The 20,525-nt window shown below is 42.7% G+C and overlaps 1 protein-coding gene across 1 annotated transcript in view; it reads right to left on the bottom strand.

Annotated features, from left to right (window-relative positions):
- Positions 1 to 20,237, bottom strand: part of grm8b (glutamate receptor, metabotropic 8b) — a 217,947-nt gene extending 197,710 nt beyond the window's left edge. Inside the window, exons 1-2 of the mRNA XM_042296001.1 lie at positions 20,120 to 20,237; positions 12,865 to 13,719 (exon numbers count right to left, since the gene is read on the bottom strand). Of these exons, the coding sequence (XP_042151935.1) occupies positions 12,865 to 13,398 (534 nt within the window). The 5' untranslated portion in view covers positions 13,399 to 13,719; positions 20,120 to 20,237. The remainder of the gene's footprint in view (positions 1 to 12,864; positions 13,720 to 20,119) is intronic.
- Between the last annotated feature and the right edge of the window lie 288 nt (positions 20,238 to 20,525).

The following is a 20,525-nucleotide window of genomic DNA, read 5'->3' as shown; positions in this document are numbered from 1 at the left end:
GTGCCTTCAGTTTCACACGAATGCTGCCATCAATCCATGGTTTCTGGTTAGGGAATGTTTTAATCGTTGCTATGGGAACGACATCTTCAACGCACGTTCTAATGAACTCGCACACCGTATCAGCGTATTCGTCAATGTTGTTGTCTGACGCAATACGAAACATCTCCCAGTCCACGTGATGGAAGCAGTCTTGGAGTGTGGAGTCAGCTTGGTCGGACCAGCGTTGGACAGACCTCAGCGTGGGAGCTTCTTGTTTTAGTTTCTGTCTGTAGGCAGGGATCAACAAAATGGAGTCGTGGTCAGCTTTTCCGAAAGGGGGCGGGGCAGGGCCTTATATGCGTCGCGGAAGTTAGAGTAACAATGATCCAGGGTCTTTCCACCCCTGGTTGCGCAATCAATATGCTGATAAAATTTAGGGAGTCTTGTTTTCAGATTAGCCTTGTTAAAATCCCCAGCTACAATGAATGCAGCCTCCGGATAAATCGTTTCCAGTTTGCAGAGAGTTAAATAAAGTTTGTTCAGAGCCATCGATGTGTCTGCTTGGGGGATATATACAGCTGTGATTATAATCGAAGAGAATTCTCTTGGTAGATAATGCGGTCTACATTTGATTGTGAGGAATTCTAAATCAGGTGAACAGAAGGATTTGAGTTCCTGTATGTTTCCTTCATCACACCATGTCACGTTGGCCATAAGGCATACGCCCCCGCCCGTCTTCTTACCAGAGAGATGTTTGTTTCTGTCGGCGCGATGCGTGGAGAAACCCGCTGGCTGCACCGCTTCGGATTGCGTCTCTCCAGTGAGCCATGTTTCCGTGAAGCAGAGAACGTTACAGTCTCTGATGTCCCTCTGGAATGCTACCCTTGCTCGGATTTCATCAACCTTGTTGTCAAGAGACTGGACATTGGCAAGAAGAATGCTGGGGAGTGGTGCACGATGTGCCCGTCTCCGGAGTCTGACCAGAAGACCGCTTCGTTTCCCTCTTTTTCTGAGTCGTTTTTTTTTTTTGGTCGCTGCATGTGATCCACTCGGTTACACTGGTTGTAAGGCAGAACTCAGGATCCGCATCGCGAAAAACATATTCTTGGTCGTACTGATGGTGAGTTGACGCTGATCTTATATTCAGTAGTTCTTGTCGGCTGTATGTAAAGAAACCTAAGATGACCTGGGGTACTAGTGTAAGAAATAACACGTAAAAAAACAAAAAACTGCATAGTTTCCTAGGAACGCGAAGCGAGGCGGCCATCTCTGTCGGCGCCGGAATAAACAAACATGGGGCTTAGCTTAAAAACATCCATACACACACACAATTGCCTGTAAGTACTCTGGCTCCCTGTTGACCCACTGCATGCAGAGGCAAGGAAATTACAAATGGAAGAGTATGATCCCATCGGAACCCCCGATACCGACCCAGCGGGGGTTGCCATTATACCAAATGGAAATTAGATTTACAATATTGCAGAGCCACATTTGTGGTATGCAATTTCTCAACCAAGCACCTCCGCATATTCTCCAAACCAGATCACAGTGCGAGTGTAATCGCAGTCTGTTTAAGGTAATTACAATCGACTGAAAATAATTTCCACGTCCATTTGCCGACTACATAAAGTAAAAGGTTATTGGCTTGAGCGTGATTTTTTAATATATTTTATTTTTTACAATCTTTTTACATCCTTTGGCTATGCCTCGGGATATTACTTTGTTACCCGTGCCCCTTTTCTGTTAGATAATGTAGTGTTAGGAGTTGCAGAGCTTTAACGCAACGTGTTTTATGGTCTCTAGTTGAAGATGTTATTTCTATTTAGCAGCATGTATCTTGCCTTTCGTTGGTCTATCGGCAAGGGAAGAGAACTTCCAGAGGAACCCTTTCTGTTACTGGATGCAGTCTTGACATATACAGTTTTAACCTTTACCTTAGCATATATCAATAACTGAACAGGCTACTCCCACAGAGTGTGATCAGGAACTGCCTGTACATTTACAGACAGCTAGATATACTTTGTCTAGCCAACCTCTCTCTGTCAATTCGGCTCTCTCTAAAGATATCGTACACAGAACATCTCTTGACTACAATCCTGTTGCTAAGTGCCTCTTAACCTATGGAGGGTTGGTATCTGAGAGTGGTGTTTTATAGACAGTGAGTAGAGAGCCTGTTGGTGCAGTAAAATGAATATCGAAATGAGTTTAGCAGATCTCTCCCCATTTGGATTCGATCAGGGGTGGCCAAGTGCTGATATAATGAGGAAGATCATTAATTTGATCTACCCACCACGGAGCAACTAAGTTGTTTCCACTAGATAAGACAGTCACAAAGTCAACATTGGCTGTAACGTAACGTAAAAATGTATGAAAACAACTATTTGTTTTATTGGATTTATTTTAAAGTTAGGGTTAGGCATACGTTTAGCAGTGAGATTAAGATTAGGGGTGAGGGTTAAGGTTAGGTTTAAAATCAGATATAAAAAGGTCACATGCAGCCGTTTTTATCCTAAAATCAAATCAGTAAGTTCGCTACATATACAAAAGTATGTGGACACCCCTTCAAATTAGTGGGTTAGGCTATTTCAGCCAGACCCGTTGCTAACAAGTCTATACAATCAAGCACACAGCCATGCAATCTCCATAGACAAACATTGGCAGTAGAATGGCCTTACTGAAGAGCTCAGTGACTCATCGTGGCACTGTCATAGGATGCCACTTTTCTAACAAGCTAGAGCTGCCCCGGTCAAATGTAAGTGCTGTTATTGTGAAGTGGAAACGTCTAGGAGGAACAACGACTCAACTGCAAAGTGGTAGGCCACACAAGCGCACGGAACGTGATCGCCGAGTGCTGAGCACATATCGTGTAAAAATCGTCTGTCCTCAGTTGCAACACTCACTACCAAGTTCCAAACAGCTGACGGAAGCAACGTCAGCACAACAACCTTTCATCGGGAGCTTCATGAAATGGGTTACCTTGGCCGAGCAAATTATGTGGATATATTGAAGCAACATTTTAAGACATCAGTCAGGAAATTAAAGCTTGGTCGCAAATAGGTCTTCCAAATGGACAATGACCCCAAGCATACTTCCAAAGTTGTGGCAAAATGGCTTAAGGACAACAAAGTCAAGGTATTGGAGTGGCCATCACAAAGCTCTGATCTCAATCCTATAGAAAATGTGTGGGCAGAACTGAAAAAGTGTGTGCGAGCAAGGAGGCCTACAAACCTGACTCAAGTTACACCAGCTTTGTCAGGAGGAATGGGCCAAAATTCACCCAACTTATTGTGAGAGGCTTGTGGAAGGCTACCCGAAACGTTTGACCCAAGTTAAACAATTTAAAGGCAATGCTAACAAATACTAATTGAGTGTATGTAACTTGTGACCCACTGGGAATGTGATTAAAGAATTAAAAGCTGAAATAAATAATTCTCTCTACTATTATTCTGACATTTCACATTCTTAAAATAAAGTGGTGATCCTAACTGACCTAAGGCAGGGAATTTGTCCTATGATTAAATGTCAGGAATTGTAAAAACTGAGTTTAAATGTATTTGGCTAAGGTGTATGTAAACTTCTGACTTTAAGTGAAAGATGGAGAAGGTAGGGAACTTGTTTGTCTGCCATATATTAAAGATACAAATTGTCTGAAAGAGATTGAATAGAAAAATATACCAGTTTCATTTGAGGATAAAAATGTTGACAGCTGTGCCATACAGGCTGCAAAATAAATGGGAAGAGATTTTTGATGTACTGATTCCATGGCATATGGTTTATGAACTGGTACAAAAAAACTACACTTGATTCAACACTTAAGATTTTTTCAATTTGAATGATTATAGAACATTCTTGCCACCAACAGAATGTTATATATATGGGGCATACAACAATCTCAGCTCTGTAGATTGTGCTGCGAAGAGACAAAATCACTAGATCATTTATTTTTTGTTGTTTCTTGTCACAGGTTTAGGAATGGTTAAAAAAAAATCACAACATTCACTGAAAGTAACCTTACAAATAGCAGTGTTGGGCGATCTGGAAAGCCATAGTCTATCAATTATTAATATAATAATACTCGTAGGAAAGGTTTTCAACTTTAGCTCACAATCTGTGGCTATTATGCGATTAGAAAGATTCAAAATTAATGTAAAACATCACAGTACAATTGAAAAATACACGGCACATGGAAACCAAACGAGGGTGGTCTATGGTGGTAGGTGGGATGGGCTGAGTGGCTGAGGGTTGGGATTAAAGAGCTGAGGTCTATGGTGGTAGGTGGGATGGGTTTGAGAGTGGCTGAGGGTTGGGATTAAAGAGCTTATGTTTGGTAGTGTTATTGTTACGGGATTGCTGTATAGAAAAGTACAATGTATGTAAATGTAGCAGGAAAGCTGTAAAAACAAATATGAATATTTTTTTAAATAATAATTTACCACCTGGTATGTCAGGAAGGCCAAAACTCCACCATAACATGCTGAGATTTCAGGTGGTCTTTTCAAACAGCTCTTACACTAAAAGGGCAATAATATAATTTTCACAGTATTAGTCCAACCTCATGGTGTGGAAATATATATAAAACACAGGAAATAACATTTTTGACTGCACTGGGCCTTTAAAAGGAGAAATTCTAGAAATACGCAGGTTTATTATTTTGTGGTTGTGTTAACTAGTGACAACCCAAATAAGTGGTCTCATTGGGTTTCATTTTTTCCATTGAATTTCCTATAAATACCATTATGATACAAACTGAAGTTTTGACACTTCCTGTGGAACTAACTAACTAACTAACTAACTAGCAAGAATAAAAGTGACAATCTCATGAGAAACAAATGCATCCAAACTCTCTCATCTAGTCAATTTAGTAACAGGAAGTATATATTTTTCTCAATCTTTCCCAATCATTTGAGGATTTATAGCTGAAACTACACATACATGTCGGGAGTAGTTGACTAATGTTATCGAGACATTTTGAGGTCTGAGATGTCTGAACACTGTCTTGCCTTTGAAACATAGGGATCTGTTTTGATGGATCAGGAAGTGCGCTCAGTCAAGTACAAACCAAACCAAACTCTCATCCTGACTCCCACAGGAAAGAAGAACCTTAGGCAGAACCCCCCACCACCCCACAAACCTACACATAATAAACGCCTATACTACCATCCACTCAAAGACGGATAAGTAGAGGAGACGTCATCACAGTGTGCTATTCAACCCTGATCTCTTAATTGAACTGGCACCATGCACCCTATTTCCACACTCACCCAAAATGAGTAGGCAGGCCCAAAATGTGTGTGTGTGTGTGTGTGTGTGTGTGTGGTGGTGGGGGGGTGAAAAACGCACACACACACACTTGCTGGAGGTTCTAGGAGGGTGTATTGATTAAGACTGCAGTGCGACACTGACACTGTTGGTAGTCTAATTCTATAATGGAAATTAGGGGGTGGCCATCACGCGTTTCCCTGCAAGATTAGTTATCCTGCACATCCATACACACGTGCATCCACATACACACATCAACACACACACATCCACATACACAGAGACACTTAATATACATGCTCAAAGCCTTACACACACACACACACACACACGCGTACACAAAATTACAGATAGTTCTTAAAAACATAATCCTCTATACACTTTGTGATTGCTATTTGTGTGTACCAAAGCTTTCCTGCTTGGTATCCTGGCCCAAGTCTTCTACACTTTATTAAGAAAGCTCAAAGGACAACCAGGGTGAAGGGTGGAAGTGTGACCAAAGGGGGCAACCCTGCAGAGAGCGGTATTGCTGCAGTGACCAACAGAAACATTCATTACCTAAAACGATTCACAGCTAATCTTTCCTCCCGTGGCTATGAATGAATCAATAAAGTTATTACTGCTCTTCCTAAAGGATATGTTCTAAAAAAAAAATCACAAGGGCACCCAAAACAATAACGTTATGATGAAGCATCTATATTCCTCACTTACTGGCTTGCTCCTCAATACAGAGTTTCATTTGTGCTAGTCTACTATTCGCTATTTCCTGTGAAGATACATATTCAGCCAAACAGAATATCATCAGAGGTATAGACAAAGGTTGGTTCTGCAGAGAAGAACAATGCAGCAATTCTATGCACCACCACTCCACTGACCCTGTTATAATTATCTTCACATGTCCTTACTTTAGCACTGAATCTACCCCAGTCTTTGTTCAGCTAATACTGGGACTAGGGTGACCACATTTATTCTACCCAAATGTGGGACAAAGGGATGATTTTGTGGGACAAAAATCCCCCTCCCGCTTCATTGAACAAGCTAATTGAAGCGTGCCGATGGACTACTCTTTTGCTTCGAGCTAAATTTGGTCAAGCAAAAACAACAGACTAAATGTGTGGCTGTTTTATGAAAATCTGGGAATCTTTGGCAAAGGAAACATTTCTGGTTGATCTCAGGGAATATAAAACAGTTAGGAAGGGAGACCTTGAAAACTGGATTAAGTGAAGTAGTCCAGCAGCAAATATGTTTAATGAGCAACTAATGAGCATGGAGAGCCTCACAAGTGTGACGAAATCACCCTAGGCCTATATATTTTCAGTCTAATACGGCTATTTACTTACTTTTGTAGCTCTTTGTCAGAAGCACACTTTTTGTAAGTAGTCAACTGTCCTCTCCAAGTTTAGCTGGTATTTAGACCGAATGGATTTGACAAATGTAATTGGTTGATGATATGACATTGGCCTACGTCTCGTCTTGCACTGCACAGAATATCAGATCTCAACAATGATTGTAAAAGTGTTTAACATCACCAGTATCACATCCTTATGATATATCATCTTGTCAAAAGTGTTTAACATCACCAGTACCACATCCTTATGATATATCATCTTGTTAAAAGTGTTTAACATCACCAGTATTACATCCTTATGATATATCATCTTGTCAAAAGTGCAATGTGACTGCAGAAGAGACAGGTTGGAATGTCTGACTGAAATACGGGACAAATCAAACCTTTTTGTGCAAATTAGTGGTGTTTGAATTTGTTGATAAAATGCCCTGCATAATTTAGAGCTAATTTTAGATAACTCATGTTGGTAACCTCTTCTCTCCTCATTAGCCAAGTATGACTTGTCTCTTCAGTTAAAGATGAATCATGTAACTCATTACAGATTTAGTGCAGGATATTTTTGTCACAATGGTCCATACCCTAATAGAACCTTCCGGCTATATAGTTTGTCTTAATTATTTCCATACACTGGGATAACACACTGAACAAAAATATAAATGCAACATGCCACAATTTCAAAGATTTTACTGTTCACACATGGAAAACAGTCAATTGAAATAAATTCATTAGGTCTTAATCTCTGGATGTCACATGAAAAAAGGTAGGGGTGTGGATCAGAAGACCAGTCATTATCTGATGTGACCACCATTTGCCTCATGCAGTGCAACACACTTCCTTCGTATAGAGTTGATCAGGCTAATGATTGTGGTCGGTGGAATGTTGTCACACTCCTCTTCAATGGCTGTGCGAAGTTGCTGGATATTAGCGGGAACTGGAACATGCTATCATATGTCGATCAAGAGCATCCCAAACATGCTCAATGGTTGAAATGTCTGGTGAATATGCAGGCCATGGAAGAACTGGGACATTTTCAGCTTCCAGGAGTTGTGTACAAATCCTTGTGACATGGGGCCATGCATTATCATGCTGAAACATATGGTGATTGCGGCAAATTAATAGCACGGCAATGGACCTCATGATCTCGTCACGGTATCTCTGTGCATTCAAATAGACATCGATAAAATACAATTGTGTTCGTGTCCATAGCTTATTCCTGTCCATACTACAACTCCACTGCCACCATGGGCCACTCTGTTCACAACGTCGACATCAGCAAACCACTCGCTCACATACACATGGTCTGAGGTTGTGAGGCCGCTTGGATGTACTGCCAAATTCTCTAAAATTACATTGGAGGCGGTTTATGGTAGAGAAATGAACATTCAATTCTCTGGCAAAAGTCCTGGTGGACATTCCTCTAGTCAGCATGCCAATGGCATTGTGTTGTATGACCAAACTGTACATTTTAGAGTGGCCTTTTATTGTCCCCAGCACAAGGTGCACCTATGTAATTATCATGCTGTTTAAACAAATGTAAAATATTTGTGCACAAAATTTGAGCGAAATAAGCTTTTTAGCATATGGAAAATGTATGCAATCTTTTATTTCAGCTCATGAAATGTGGGACCATCACTTTACATTTATTTTTGTTCAGTGTATTTCAAAGAGTGAAATTACAATTGATAAATCATTCGTTTTGTCAGCTTTCCAGAATCTGTCGTTGAGTGTCACATTGAAGACTTTTTTTGTTGTCCTAATGACATAACCATTTTGTTGTTTGAATGGAATGTCTCAGGTCCATCATCATCATCATCATCATTTGAACATCAGTTAAACGAATCAAACCCCACAGAGCACACCCCAGGTCAGCCTCATTTGGGTCAGAGAGCTCAGAGGAGGGCCAGATACACGTTGACCGCGCCACCTTCAGGTGCCAACAGGCTCACTGAACCATACACCATGAAGGCTCTTTGCCTAGTCACATGCTGAGCACATCATCTTCAGTGACACTACCACAGAACGTCAAAGTGGTCCTGGATTAGCACCTTTTCTATTGTATACGTTGTCCCAAAATTGAATTACACCTAATTACACAAATATAGTACACAGTAAAACTGGATATATTTACATTATGGATGATCACAAACTTGATTAATTGAGGCAGTCAGTTTGGAATGACAGGTCAATGGGATCTCCCTTAGACCGACATCCATTTAAACCACTACTACACCACCACTAAACACAGGACAACAAACCACAACCCCAATGGTAAAGGTTGGGATTGGGTGAAAGTGGAAGCTGATTCCACAGCAGTATTTAGGGGAGAACAATTCTCTGGAGTGCTCTGCTTGTCTTGCGGATGAAGCTGTGCATATCCATTCCATTACTAAGACTGTAATTGTGTCAGCCCTCTGCACACAAATCAATAGCGAAGAAAGCATTCTTAGTCTGTTTATGGGCGTAATGGAGTGTAAAATCAGTGCTTCCGTGCTCAGGATGTAACGCATTCTTCACCGGACATTGATATGGAGGTTTTTCTGAGACCTACATATCACCGGAAGGTGTTGGGTAGAATACAAGTGTGTTGTGGGGGTTAAATACGAACAAGTTGAAAGAGAATGTGTATCCCTTCAAAAAAATGACATGTGGTTCACATAACGTCTTGCAGCCAGCAGATGGTTTACATCAGGTATTGCCAAACTAGGGGAAATGCCGTCGGGGGTAAGCCCAATAAAGTTGTGATTGACATTAAAAAAATAAAAAAATAAAAATTACATTTAGTAAGGCCATAGAGACACATACCAGCTCTACTGGTAGTACTGCTACTACCAGCGGTACTACACCTACACCTGTCGATGACACAAGTTGTTCTGCTTCCACGAGCACATCCGATGCTAACATCAGTAATTCTACATTTGTTGCTAGCCCAGCTAGCATGGACACTGACAGTTGTGAATCTGATGCAGCCGAAGAGCTACTGCCCCCTGACCTGGGAAAAGCACTGAACAACAGACAGGGACGTTGGACCATCGGGGTTCACTTATATTGGGAGTAGTGCCTTTCCTCAGCCACAGTTACATGTGCAAAAGTACTATCTCACAACTCGATGAAACCTTCACTCTTGCGCAGATATTTAGAAACAATATTTAGAAATATTTTTAGAAACAAAACATGCCAATTTAAGAAATAAGCCACAGGCTTTTTTTGAGTGAGAATTAAGACGACTTTCAAGTAGTAAGACATTAATAAGAAGAGGCTAAAAGCGTGTTATATGGTGAGCTACCGAGTGGCTAGGACAGGCAAGCACATACTACTGTGAAGGACCTAATTATTCCTCTTGCTGTGGATATGGCTGGGACAATGCTGAGGGAAAGGCCCAAAAAACTATACAGACAATGACTTCATCAAACAACACTGTTTCACAAAGCATCAGTGACATGGCTGGAGATGTTTTGAAACAATTACTGCTTCGCACACAAGCCAGTGAATTCTATGCGTTACAGCTGGATGAGTCAACAGACGTGGCGGGCCTGGCACCGCTCCTGGTAAATGTCTGTTATGTTTATGGGGGGTCAATTAAGGAATACATCCTATTCTGAAAACCACTGGAAACCAGGACAATATTTTTAGAGTACTTGGACAGCTTTGTGACATCAATTGGACTTCGGTGGTCAGGATGTGTTGGTATCTGTACTGATGGCGCAAAAGCCATTACAGGGATGCATAGTGGAGTGGTAACGTGCGTGCAAGCAGTTGTTCCTGACGCCACTTGGATCACACTGCAGCATCCACCGAGAGGCTCTTGGGTCCACGGCAGCTTCCACCGAGAGGCTTTTGCTGCATTGGGAATCACTTACAGCTTGAAAGACGTTTTGGACACTACCGTGAAAATGGTTAACTTTGTTAAAGCAAGGCCCCCGAACTCTCGTGTATTTTCTGCACTATGCAATGATATGGGCAGCAACCATGTAACGCTTTTACAATATACAGAAGTGCGCTGGTTATCAAGGGGCAAAGTATTGACACGTCTTTTTTTAAATTGAGAGACGAGCTTAAAGTTTTCTTTACTGACCATTATTTTCACTTGTCTGACCACTTGCATGATGACGAGTTGCTCACACAACTGGCCTATCTGGGGATGTTTTTTCTCTGAATGATCTGAATCTAGGATTACAGGGACTCTCCACAACTATATTCAATGTGCAGGACAAAATTGAGGCTATGATTCAGAAGTTGGAGCTCTTCTCTGTCTGCATTAACAAGGACAACACACAGGTCTTTCCATCATTGTATGCTTTTTTTGTGTGCAAATGAACTCAAGCTTACGGACAATGTCAAATGTGATATAGTGAAGCACCTGAGTGAGTTGGGTGTGCAATTACGCAGGTACTTTCCTGAAACAGATGACACAAACAACTGGACTCGTTATCCCTTTCATGCCCTGCCTCCAGTCCACTTACCGATATCTGAATAAGAGAGCCTCATCGAAATTGCAACAAGTGGCTCTGTGAAAATTGAATTTAATCAGAAGCCACTGCCAGATTTGTGAATTGGGCTGCACTCAGAGTATCCTGCTTTGGCAAATCATGCTGTTAAGACACTGATGCCCTTTGTAACCAGGCACCTATGTGAGAGTGGATTCTCGGCCCTCACTAGCATGAAAACTATATACAGGCACAGACTGTGTGGAAAATTATTTAAGACTGAGACTCTCTCCAACCCATCATTGCAGAGTTATGAAAATCCTTTCAAGCACATAAAGAGCAAAATTATTGATTATTATTATTATTTGTGCCCTGGTCCTATAAGAGCTCTTTGTCACTTCCCACGAGCCAGGTTGTGACACAAACTCACACTTATTCTTATGTTTAATAAATGTATTGTATGGGGTGTATGTGTGGCAGGCTTACAATGATGACAAAAACAACATTTGAGAATGCGCTGACCCTGGTGCTAGAGGGGCACGCAGCTGGATGTTGAATGTTTGAAGGGGTACGGAACTATAAAAGTCTGGGAACCACTGGTTTACATGATCCACTTTGTTAGGGATAACCTCTGTATGTAGCCAGTCAGGCCCTTCGTCTTCCCCGTTCTGACCTCTGATGCTACCTGCTTCTTCAAGCTATTCCATCTTAATTAATCAGACAAGTCATTGCTCATGCCACCGCTTTAGGCCGAAGATTCAACCTCATTCAATATTTCCCGGTCCGGGTCATTGTCCACTGTCACCTTTTCTCCTCAAGCAGAATAGTGAATATTTATTTAGTCTGTGACGACTATGAAAAGGACAATGGCTGTATTAGATTAATGCAACCTATCAATGCATGTCTATCTAATTTCAAACCTTCTATTTTTAGCTCCAGAACAGTTGCTTTCTCTATTACTAAGAAGGGAGAAAAAAAATATCAAGCTGTTTTGAGAGCAATATGTTACAATATCAATATCAGTTCAATCACAGAAACATTGGGAATTTATATACATGGGAACAATATACCTCGTCAGGCTGACACTACATATTCCAACAACAACAACTCTGTGCTAAATTACATCTCATTCACCTCTCTCTGGGAACCCAGACTCCATATCATAGTCAGTCGATTCACATCAATGGTTTGACCTTTTCATGTGTCTACCACTGGTCAGTCGCTGACATTCAGACCTTCTGATTGGGATGCAAGAACCGTTGTAAACTCCTGCTTAAGACCAACCGATAGTTTCTAGCCCTCTGGAGTTTAGTCAAATATATTTTAATAACACTGACTATATTCTAATGGGATATTGGCTAATTGAGCTTTATCTGCTTCAATAGTGAACCAACCAAGCACGCAGCCCATACATCTCTATGCCAGAGAAAAGGTGTCAACCCATCATTTTGAATTATTTCTAATACCAGCTGATGTAATGTGACAGGATCAATGATGCTTGTGTCAAGAAAATCCCTACATTTCTAACAAAAGCCCAGGAACTAGCTTGGAAAAATAATATTTAAATGAAAGCCTTTCCAGAATGTTCTCAAGATGACGCTCCACCACACCACAGCCTAGGGAAGTCCCATCTGCATTCTATTGTCAAAGGCAGCGGAACAAAGTCTGCTATGCGAACCAACAGAACCTTGAAGGGAAGACAAACACAATACATCTTTGACCTTTTCACAGCCTTTAGAGAAGGCTAGAACTAGATATTAAGCCTGAGTCAAACTTCAGCTTAACTAACATAGAGAACATGGACTATAGAAAAAAACAACATCCCATTTTAAATAGCGGAAACAGAATCCTCACCTTGAAGAGCCGCAGGATGTTGGCCACCATGATAGACACCGAGCTAGCCGCCGCCCCTATGACCCCCACCACCTTGTCCGGCTTGGCGAAGATGGGTGGGTCTCCGTTGGCACAGCGCACATCTGAGCCGTCCCTCTCGATGAGTGCCTGGACGAAAGTCAGCGACTGCTCCAGGGCATAGGTGTCTCTAGAACAGGTGTCCAGGATGCGCGCCCCCAGTGTCACATTAGGGAGCAGCTCTGGGTCCTTGTTGATCAGGTCAATCGCAAACAGCATGGCCTCCAGCCTATGAATGCCCTTCTCCTTCTTCAGCTCCCCGCAGGGCACTCCTCTCTCGCCACGGGAGTGCACAGGGAATAGGCCACCCAGCATGATGTCACCGTCCAGCCGGATGGAATGGGCATACTCCTGCAGAGGCAGCTGGGGGTCTGGGGGCTTCTGAGTGGCAGAGGCCAAAAGCCAGTAGCATTTAGTGGTCAGTAGGAAGAGGAAGCTGTGAAGGAAGAGGGAGGGGTGTTTGGACTCCCTGGCCATGGTGGTAGCAGTACGGGAGATAGTGGGTCAAGGGAGGTGGTGTAGTACTGGGAGCTCAGAGCAGCAGGCAGCTGGTGGGGGGTGGTGGGGACACAGGGTTGGGCGTACCGTGTGTGACCCTCCTCTCTAGATCAGGGCAGGGTTAGGGAGGGCTACCTCTGGTTTCGAAGAGCTGCTGATGCATGTACCTGGCATCCCTGGGAAAAGGGTGTTGTTTGGTCGAGATAAGAAGGCTGGAGAGAAGAGAGGCTGAGTTTCTCACACTGACTGGACAGTGGGGATCTCGTTCCACAATCCTGGGTGTCTCATGCTCAAAAGACCCTGTTTGTGATGTGTGAGACAAAGAGGGAAAACAATCCATATGTTACACACTAGGGTTCAGGTCTCTAATAGACACAGGCACACATCAATATAGGTAGGTCACACGCCCACATTCACATATGCTATTTCTCTCTCTTTATCAAACACATAGGTGCACACACTAAAACCATCCAATTAAAATCTGGACCTTGCTTTTTCATTGTTCCCCTCTAATCAGGGACTGATTTAGACCTGGGACACCAGGTGGGTGCAATTAATTATCAGGTAGAACAGAGAGCAAGAAGTACTCAGAACCTCCAGCGAAGGATTTTAATCAGTGGTGGGAAAAGTGCCCAATTGTCATACTTGAGTAGAAGTAAAGATACTTTAAAAGAAAATGACTCAGGTAAAAGTGAAAGTCACCCAGAAAAATACTACTTGAGTAAAAGTCAAAAAGTATTTGGTTTTAAATATACTTAAGTATCAAAAGTAAATGTAATCGCTAAAATATAAAGTATCAAAAGTAAAAGCATAAATAATTTAAAATTCCTTATATTAAGCAAACCAGACAGCACGATATTCTTGATTTTTTTTTCATTTATGGATAGCCAGGGCACACTCCAACACTCAGACATCCTTCACAAACGAAGCATTTGTGTTTAGTGAGTCTGCCAGATCAGAGAAAGTAAGGATGACCGGGGATGTTCTCTTGATAAGTGCATGAATTTGACAATTTTCCTGTCCTGCTAAACATTCAAAATGTAACTAGTACTTTTGGGTGTCAAGGAAAATATACGGAGTAAAAAGTACATTATTTTCTTTAGGAATGTAGTGGAGTAAAAGTAATATATTAATATTAATATAAATATAAATATTAAAGTAAAGTACACCACTGATTTTAATACCTTTTCACTGAAGCATGCATCCATGCACACGCAAGCAAGCACACACACACACAGACACACACACACAAAGTGAGAGAGTATAAGGACAGACACAACAAACATCCACATCACACAGCAGGGAATCTCCCTTTGAAAACTAGGAAATCTTCAAACATTGGCACTGTCACATCTACATAAACTCTGTCTACAAAGCTGAGAATGTGCTTGATAAAAACATCAAATAATTGTATTATCATGTAATAAGCTATTGCATTTGCAATGAGACTAATCCTTACCCTGATGTGAATTTAAATTACTGTGATATGTTTATTAGCATAATGCAAAGTTATACAGGAAGCTACATCAAAATGGACACAGCAGCATACCCTAGCCTAGAGCCTTACAGATGGTGTCGCACAATAAATAGCATTGACAATGACAGAACCAGTGTTTGTGTATGTGTGTGTTTATGTTAACATGCGCTGGTTGCCTGCTGGGAAAATTAAAACATACAGGTCTTTTCTTCCTGTCTACAGCTTTAGTTGCATTACCTCTGCCTGTTTACTGTTAGTTTACTGTTAGTTTACTGTTAGCATTCATTTTCCATCTGAGAGGAAATACAGGACTTAGATCCCGTTGTTCCAGAACGAAGAGAGTGGTTTACTGACTTTTCTTTCACTATTGAGAGACATAACTCATTATCCACTCTTATTCACAACTAGGACCACTTTTTTGGTACAAATTACATCAATTCTCTTCAGAGTGCCCCTCGTGATTAGGACAGAACGTTTTTGTTGTTGTTTTGAGCCTGATCAATCGAGGCATTACCAAAAAAAACAGCAGTAAAAGTGCATTAACTGTGGTATTTTGGACACAGTAATTGCAGAATAACTGCAGCGTACTGCAGTTGAACTAAAGTTATACCGCACTGTAACTGCAGTTGCACTGCAAAATTACTGTATAAAAAAAACATTCTTATTGTGGACACAGTATTTGCAGCATACCATAGTCATACTGCACTCTAACTGCAGTCTTTCTTCATCAGGGAGGCTCCATGGACATTACAATTGTGTGGCATAGGTGTTTAACAGCTTTGGCCCTTACACTGCTTGTTCCCATTCTTATCTTTTAACAAGATACCGATTGAAGCGAGTCACTCTCATCCAAAGGTGCACCATGCCAGTGAGAAACAATAACTAGCTGGAGTTTGGAACTGAAGACCAGCATTGTGCACCCCTACATTGGTCGAATTACTTACAAAAATAACTCCAGTAATATGTGTTACAGTTATAAAACAATTGATCTATAACTGTTTCAAAGACGCTTTGCACAAATGAAGCATGGCGATAACAACCTCATGTAGCATAGGCCTAAGTAGGCGCACACCTGTGCCGCATAGATCCCTGATGAATGAAGCTATTGTTCTATGCTAGTAGCCTACTAATTAATGACGGCTATTCTGACTGAGTATTGAGAAAGTTAGGCCTATTTGATTGATCTTTTTATTTTTTAAATTTAACCTTAATTTTACTAGGCAAGTCAGTTAAGAACACATTCTTATTTACAATAGCAGCCTACCAGGGAACAGTGGGTTAACTGCCTTGTTGAGGGGCAGAACAAAAGATTTTTACCTTGTAAGCTCGGGATTTGATCCAGCAACCTTTCGGTTACTGGCTCTAACCACTAGGCTACCTGCCGCCCAAATAAAGACATGGTAGGCTAATACCTACAGGCCTATGTGTAGGCTATTGTAAAGCCATGCAGCATCAACTCATAACCCATTACGTTTTCTTCAACCCAACCATTGGGACCCACTGTACATCGTTATGGTTTAGATGGGTGGTCAGAATGCGTGGCACATGTCATTAAACGTGTACAATGTGAAACTGCGCAGGCGTATGTTCTTCTACAGCTAAACTAGATACAGCATTGGCGATGAGGATGGCTGAATTCAGTTTACCCCCACCAGTGCCATTCCTTTCCATGCCTGGAAAGGAATAACTGTCTTGAAAGTTTAAACACTTATCTTGACGCTCTGAACTTTTCTACAATCTCCCACAAGTGGAGGACAACACTGCGCCGTCACTGCCTCGGTGTAGAGGATTTTCAGAGCGCTTGGATGGGCTCCTACATTCAATGCTGCCTTCTACGGAACCATTTCACCGGGACACCATGGCCCGGTGAGTCAATTCGAAACTACATGGCTAATCTGAGTGACTTGTCTAGCTTTTGTAACAATGGGGCACTTCAGGACAAGATCATCGGGGATCAGCTGATAGAGGGGACATTATGTGAAAAGACAAGGGAGAAACTGATTTTGGAATCTGACAATTTACAACTTGATGGAGCAATTAAAATCAGCACTACAGGTGCATTGGAATGCTCTACTATGCTAACAGACAGCTCTGCAGCATACACTCGGCCCCCAGCCATTCTCACACAGCAGCTTCAGCACGAGCAGGCACACTATAGCGACCGTGCGTTGCACACGCCCTCCCACATCGATAGCTGCATGGAAACAGACACCGGCATGCCCGTGCAGCAGACAAACAGACAAACAAACCGACGTAGCAGTAGCAACTGTGTGGCTTGCTCTCACGATTCAATGGCTTCAAAGTGCCCAGCCCGTGGGGAACGATATGCAAGAACTGTTCAAAATACAATCACTTTGCAGAAGTGTGTCATTCTGCCCTTGCTTCTAGCTCCGCCCTCATTCTCCTCTGACTCTCAACATGAACGCACTGAAATCCAAACTGTCTCCATCAATCATGTGTCATTCAAAACATGCAGCTGGGTGAGGTGGGTTTGTCTTTGCTACTGGATACAGGCGCTGCGGTGTCGTTGCTCAACCTTGCCGCCTACAACAAGTTCTTCACTCACCAGCCACTCCAACAGTCCTCCACTGCCCTGTGTGGGTACGGTAGCTCCAAGATAGACATTGTAGACACTCTCCAGGTCCCAGTGCACTATGTCCCCAAGCACCTACCGTCAATCACATTTCACAAAGCGGTGTGCCAAACTTTTGGGGCTCAACCTCTTCACAGGCTTGGGGTTAACACTGAGAGATGACAGTGGGTCAGCTATCCACCAGGTTACCTGCACATGGCAACAGAACAGGCCAGCTCTGTTTGATGGACTGGGCTGCCTCACAGCCTTTACGCAAAGGCCCTTAGTGAACCCGGACGTGACCCCAGTCATGCAGCCCCTGTGGTGCAACCCCTTTGCATTGCGTGATGACGTCACAAAAGATCTCCAGTCACAGTTGGAGGCAGACATCAGCGTTGCCCCTGGATTTCAAACGATGTCATTGCAACCAAAAGTTAGGTGGAATCCAGACCTGTGTGAATCCCTATGCTGTTGTCCCGGATAGTAGTACCCGCTGAGGTGACTGAACAATTTCACGGCTTCAGGGTCTTCATGAAGCTTGACCTGAGTCAGGGTTATATTCAGGTGCCCCTTCACCCAGCCAGCAGAGACCTCACGGCCTTCGTCACACACGCTGGTGTGTTCAGATACACATGCATCCCTGGTGGATTTAGCTCCACCCCCAGCTGCTTCCAGGTGATGAGCACCATCCTCGCTGGAATATCCAGGGTAGCGGTCTATCTAGACGGCATCATGATCCACAGCCAAGACCTCCACATCTATGACCCGCGACTCCACAAAGTATTCCGTGCTCTACTGCAGAACAACCTGACCCTGAATGGCAAAAAGTGCACCTTTACAGCTCCAGTCGTCGAGCTTGTGGGGTTCTGCCCTGTCGGCCAAAGGGGTGGAACACTTCAACCAAGCGCTGAAGAACCGCATCAGGACACACCTGGTCCAGGGGTGCACATTCCAAACCGCCCTGAACCAAACACTAGTGCACTACAGGGCATGAAAACACACAGCAACACAGGTCTCACCGGAATCTCCCATGCTCGGTCGTGAGATGGAACTGCCACTGGAAAGACTAGGTGCACACAAGCAAAGCAGGCAGCCACCAGGCATGAAAGAGCAATGAAACGGCGCTTCGACAATGCACACAGGGTGAAGTAGCCGATCATCCAAGTGTCAGACAGGTTTCGAGCCTGTCGGTCTCAGTGGTGCAACAAAATGGTCTCATTCTGGACGGACCCCTTGCAGGTCAGTCGACATCTGGGGCTCGCCACCTTCATGCTGAGCAATGGATCACGCTGGCACGCCAGCCGCACCAGGAAAGTCCCACTCCTCTCGCATGGGCCAGTATAACACAAACATACAGGCCAGAGACACACCTGACGAACCTCCTCCTGCACTACCACCTAAGCCTTAGCCTCTGTGGGCTCCCAAGGGCCAGAGCTACAAGCAGTGATGGCTTTAAGATCAGCCTATGCAGCCACTGACTGGATGACTACCTTTCCTCCTTTAATACTAAGGTTCCGTTAGGTGTCTTAGTCAACCTTCAGGTTAACTGACTGAACTGTCTTGTTTTGGAGAGTCTTTGTTAACCTCTTCCATTTAAAGGTTAATGTTTTTTTGTTAGGCATCACTGGGTTATTGCCCTATGGACATTTTTATAAATGGTACCAGTCCCTGGTTTTAGAAACGAGGGGGAAATGTTATGTATGGTACAACGATTGCTGTATGTCATACTGTACGTTGTTATGGTTTAAGACAGTGTGCTGCTTTACATATGAATGGGTGGTCAGAATTAGTGGCACATGTCATTAACCATCAGAGTGATGTACAATGTGAAACTGTGCAGACATGCCTTCTTCTACAGCTAAGCAAGATACATTCCTCATCAACTACAATATCTATGCACAGAGCATATACTTGGCTTTGAATGAAATAAAGCAACAACTTTGCAACCATGAGTCAAAATGTTAAAACGCTTTAACTTGAGGATTTTACCCACAGGTGACGAGTAAAGTAGCCTAGTTCATTTGTGACCTATATTGCAGTGCAGTTATAGCAGGCAGTTCTACAAAGCAAATCTCATGCACAATTGCTCTAATTGCAGTAATCTAAATGTAAATAATTGTATCACCCAAGATTTTGATTGCACACTGCATGATTAAGACTCCCCACCAATTTACACTTATGATAAAAGGTGCAATATGCCAATTAGCATGATTGATGAGAATGTCTCTCTGGGATTTTTTTTAATGAGATAGGCTATTTACTCCGTGGTCCATTTTAATTTACTGCGTTCTCCCTTTCAATCGATTTGGACTCAGTTGATGATGACAGATGAAACATGCACAACGCACCGAAAATTATTATGCCTGTCTAAATTAAATTGATCTTCAATGGATCACTTTCTTGACGATGTTTTTATATATATCTACCAGAAAGCCATATCAAAAGTAACTCTTGAATTATTTATTTAACAGATCAAATGTGACTTTGTGTGAATGATTGGAAACGTGAGCCCATCAGAAAACTGATACTCAATATCAAGTCTGTAGGCAAGTACTAAAGAAAAAGAAAAACATCTAAGAACATTAGATATGGAACATGACTCATATCACATTGTTTGAAAAAAAAAAAATCAACAATTAAGTAGGACTTACCCGCCCGTTACTGTGATCTGGTCCCTCGCGGTCTCACTGCCAAACCAAAGCTGCGCAAGCCTGTGCTGTGCTCGTGGTGCTGAAAGAACAGCAGCATCGCGAAGGTGGCGCGAGCGCGACTCCGGGAAAATCTCAATTATATTCTTATTGCGTCCCTTCTCCTCGTCTCCTTCTGAAAACCCATTGGAGGAGAAGGTCAGAGGGGCGAGATCTCTGGCGTTCTCATCCAATGGGGTTTGAGAAGGAGACGAGGCGCGAGGACACGAGGGAGGACGCGAGGCGAAAGAATTTGAGGACTTCACTCCGTCTCTGTGGAATCACCCAATACTACCACACAGCGGTGGTTGGTTTCCAGGTTACCTAATGATTCTCTGATGTTTGTTAGTTGTTTCTGTAAATAGTGGGC

Source organism: Oncorhynchus tshawytscha, linkage group LG01, assembly GCF_018296145.1.
Source record: "Oncorhynchus tshawytscha isolate Ot180627B linkage group LG01, Otsh_v2.0, whole genome shotgun sequence".
Taxonomy (NCBI): Eukaryota; Metazoa; Chordata; class Actinopteri; order Salmoniformes; family Salmonidae; genus Oncorhynchus; species Oncorhynchus tshawytscha.
Note: the sequence above shows the minus strand (reverse complement) of the source record. Positions and strands in the feature narration are given on the sequence as shown.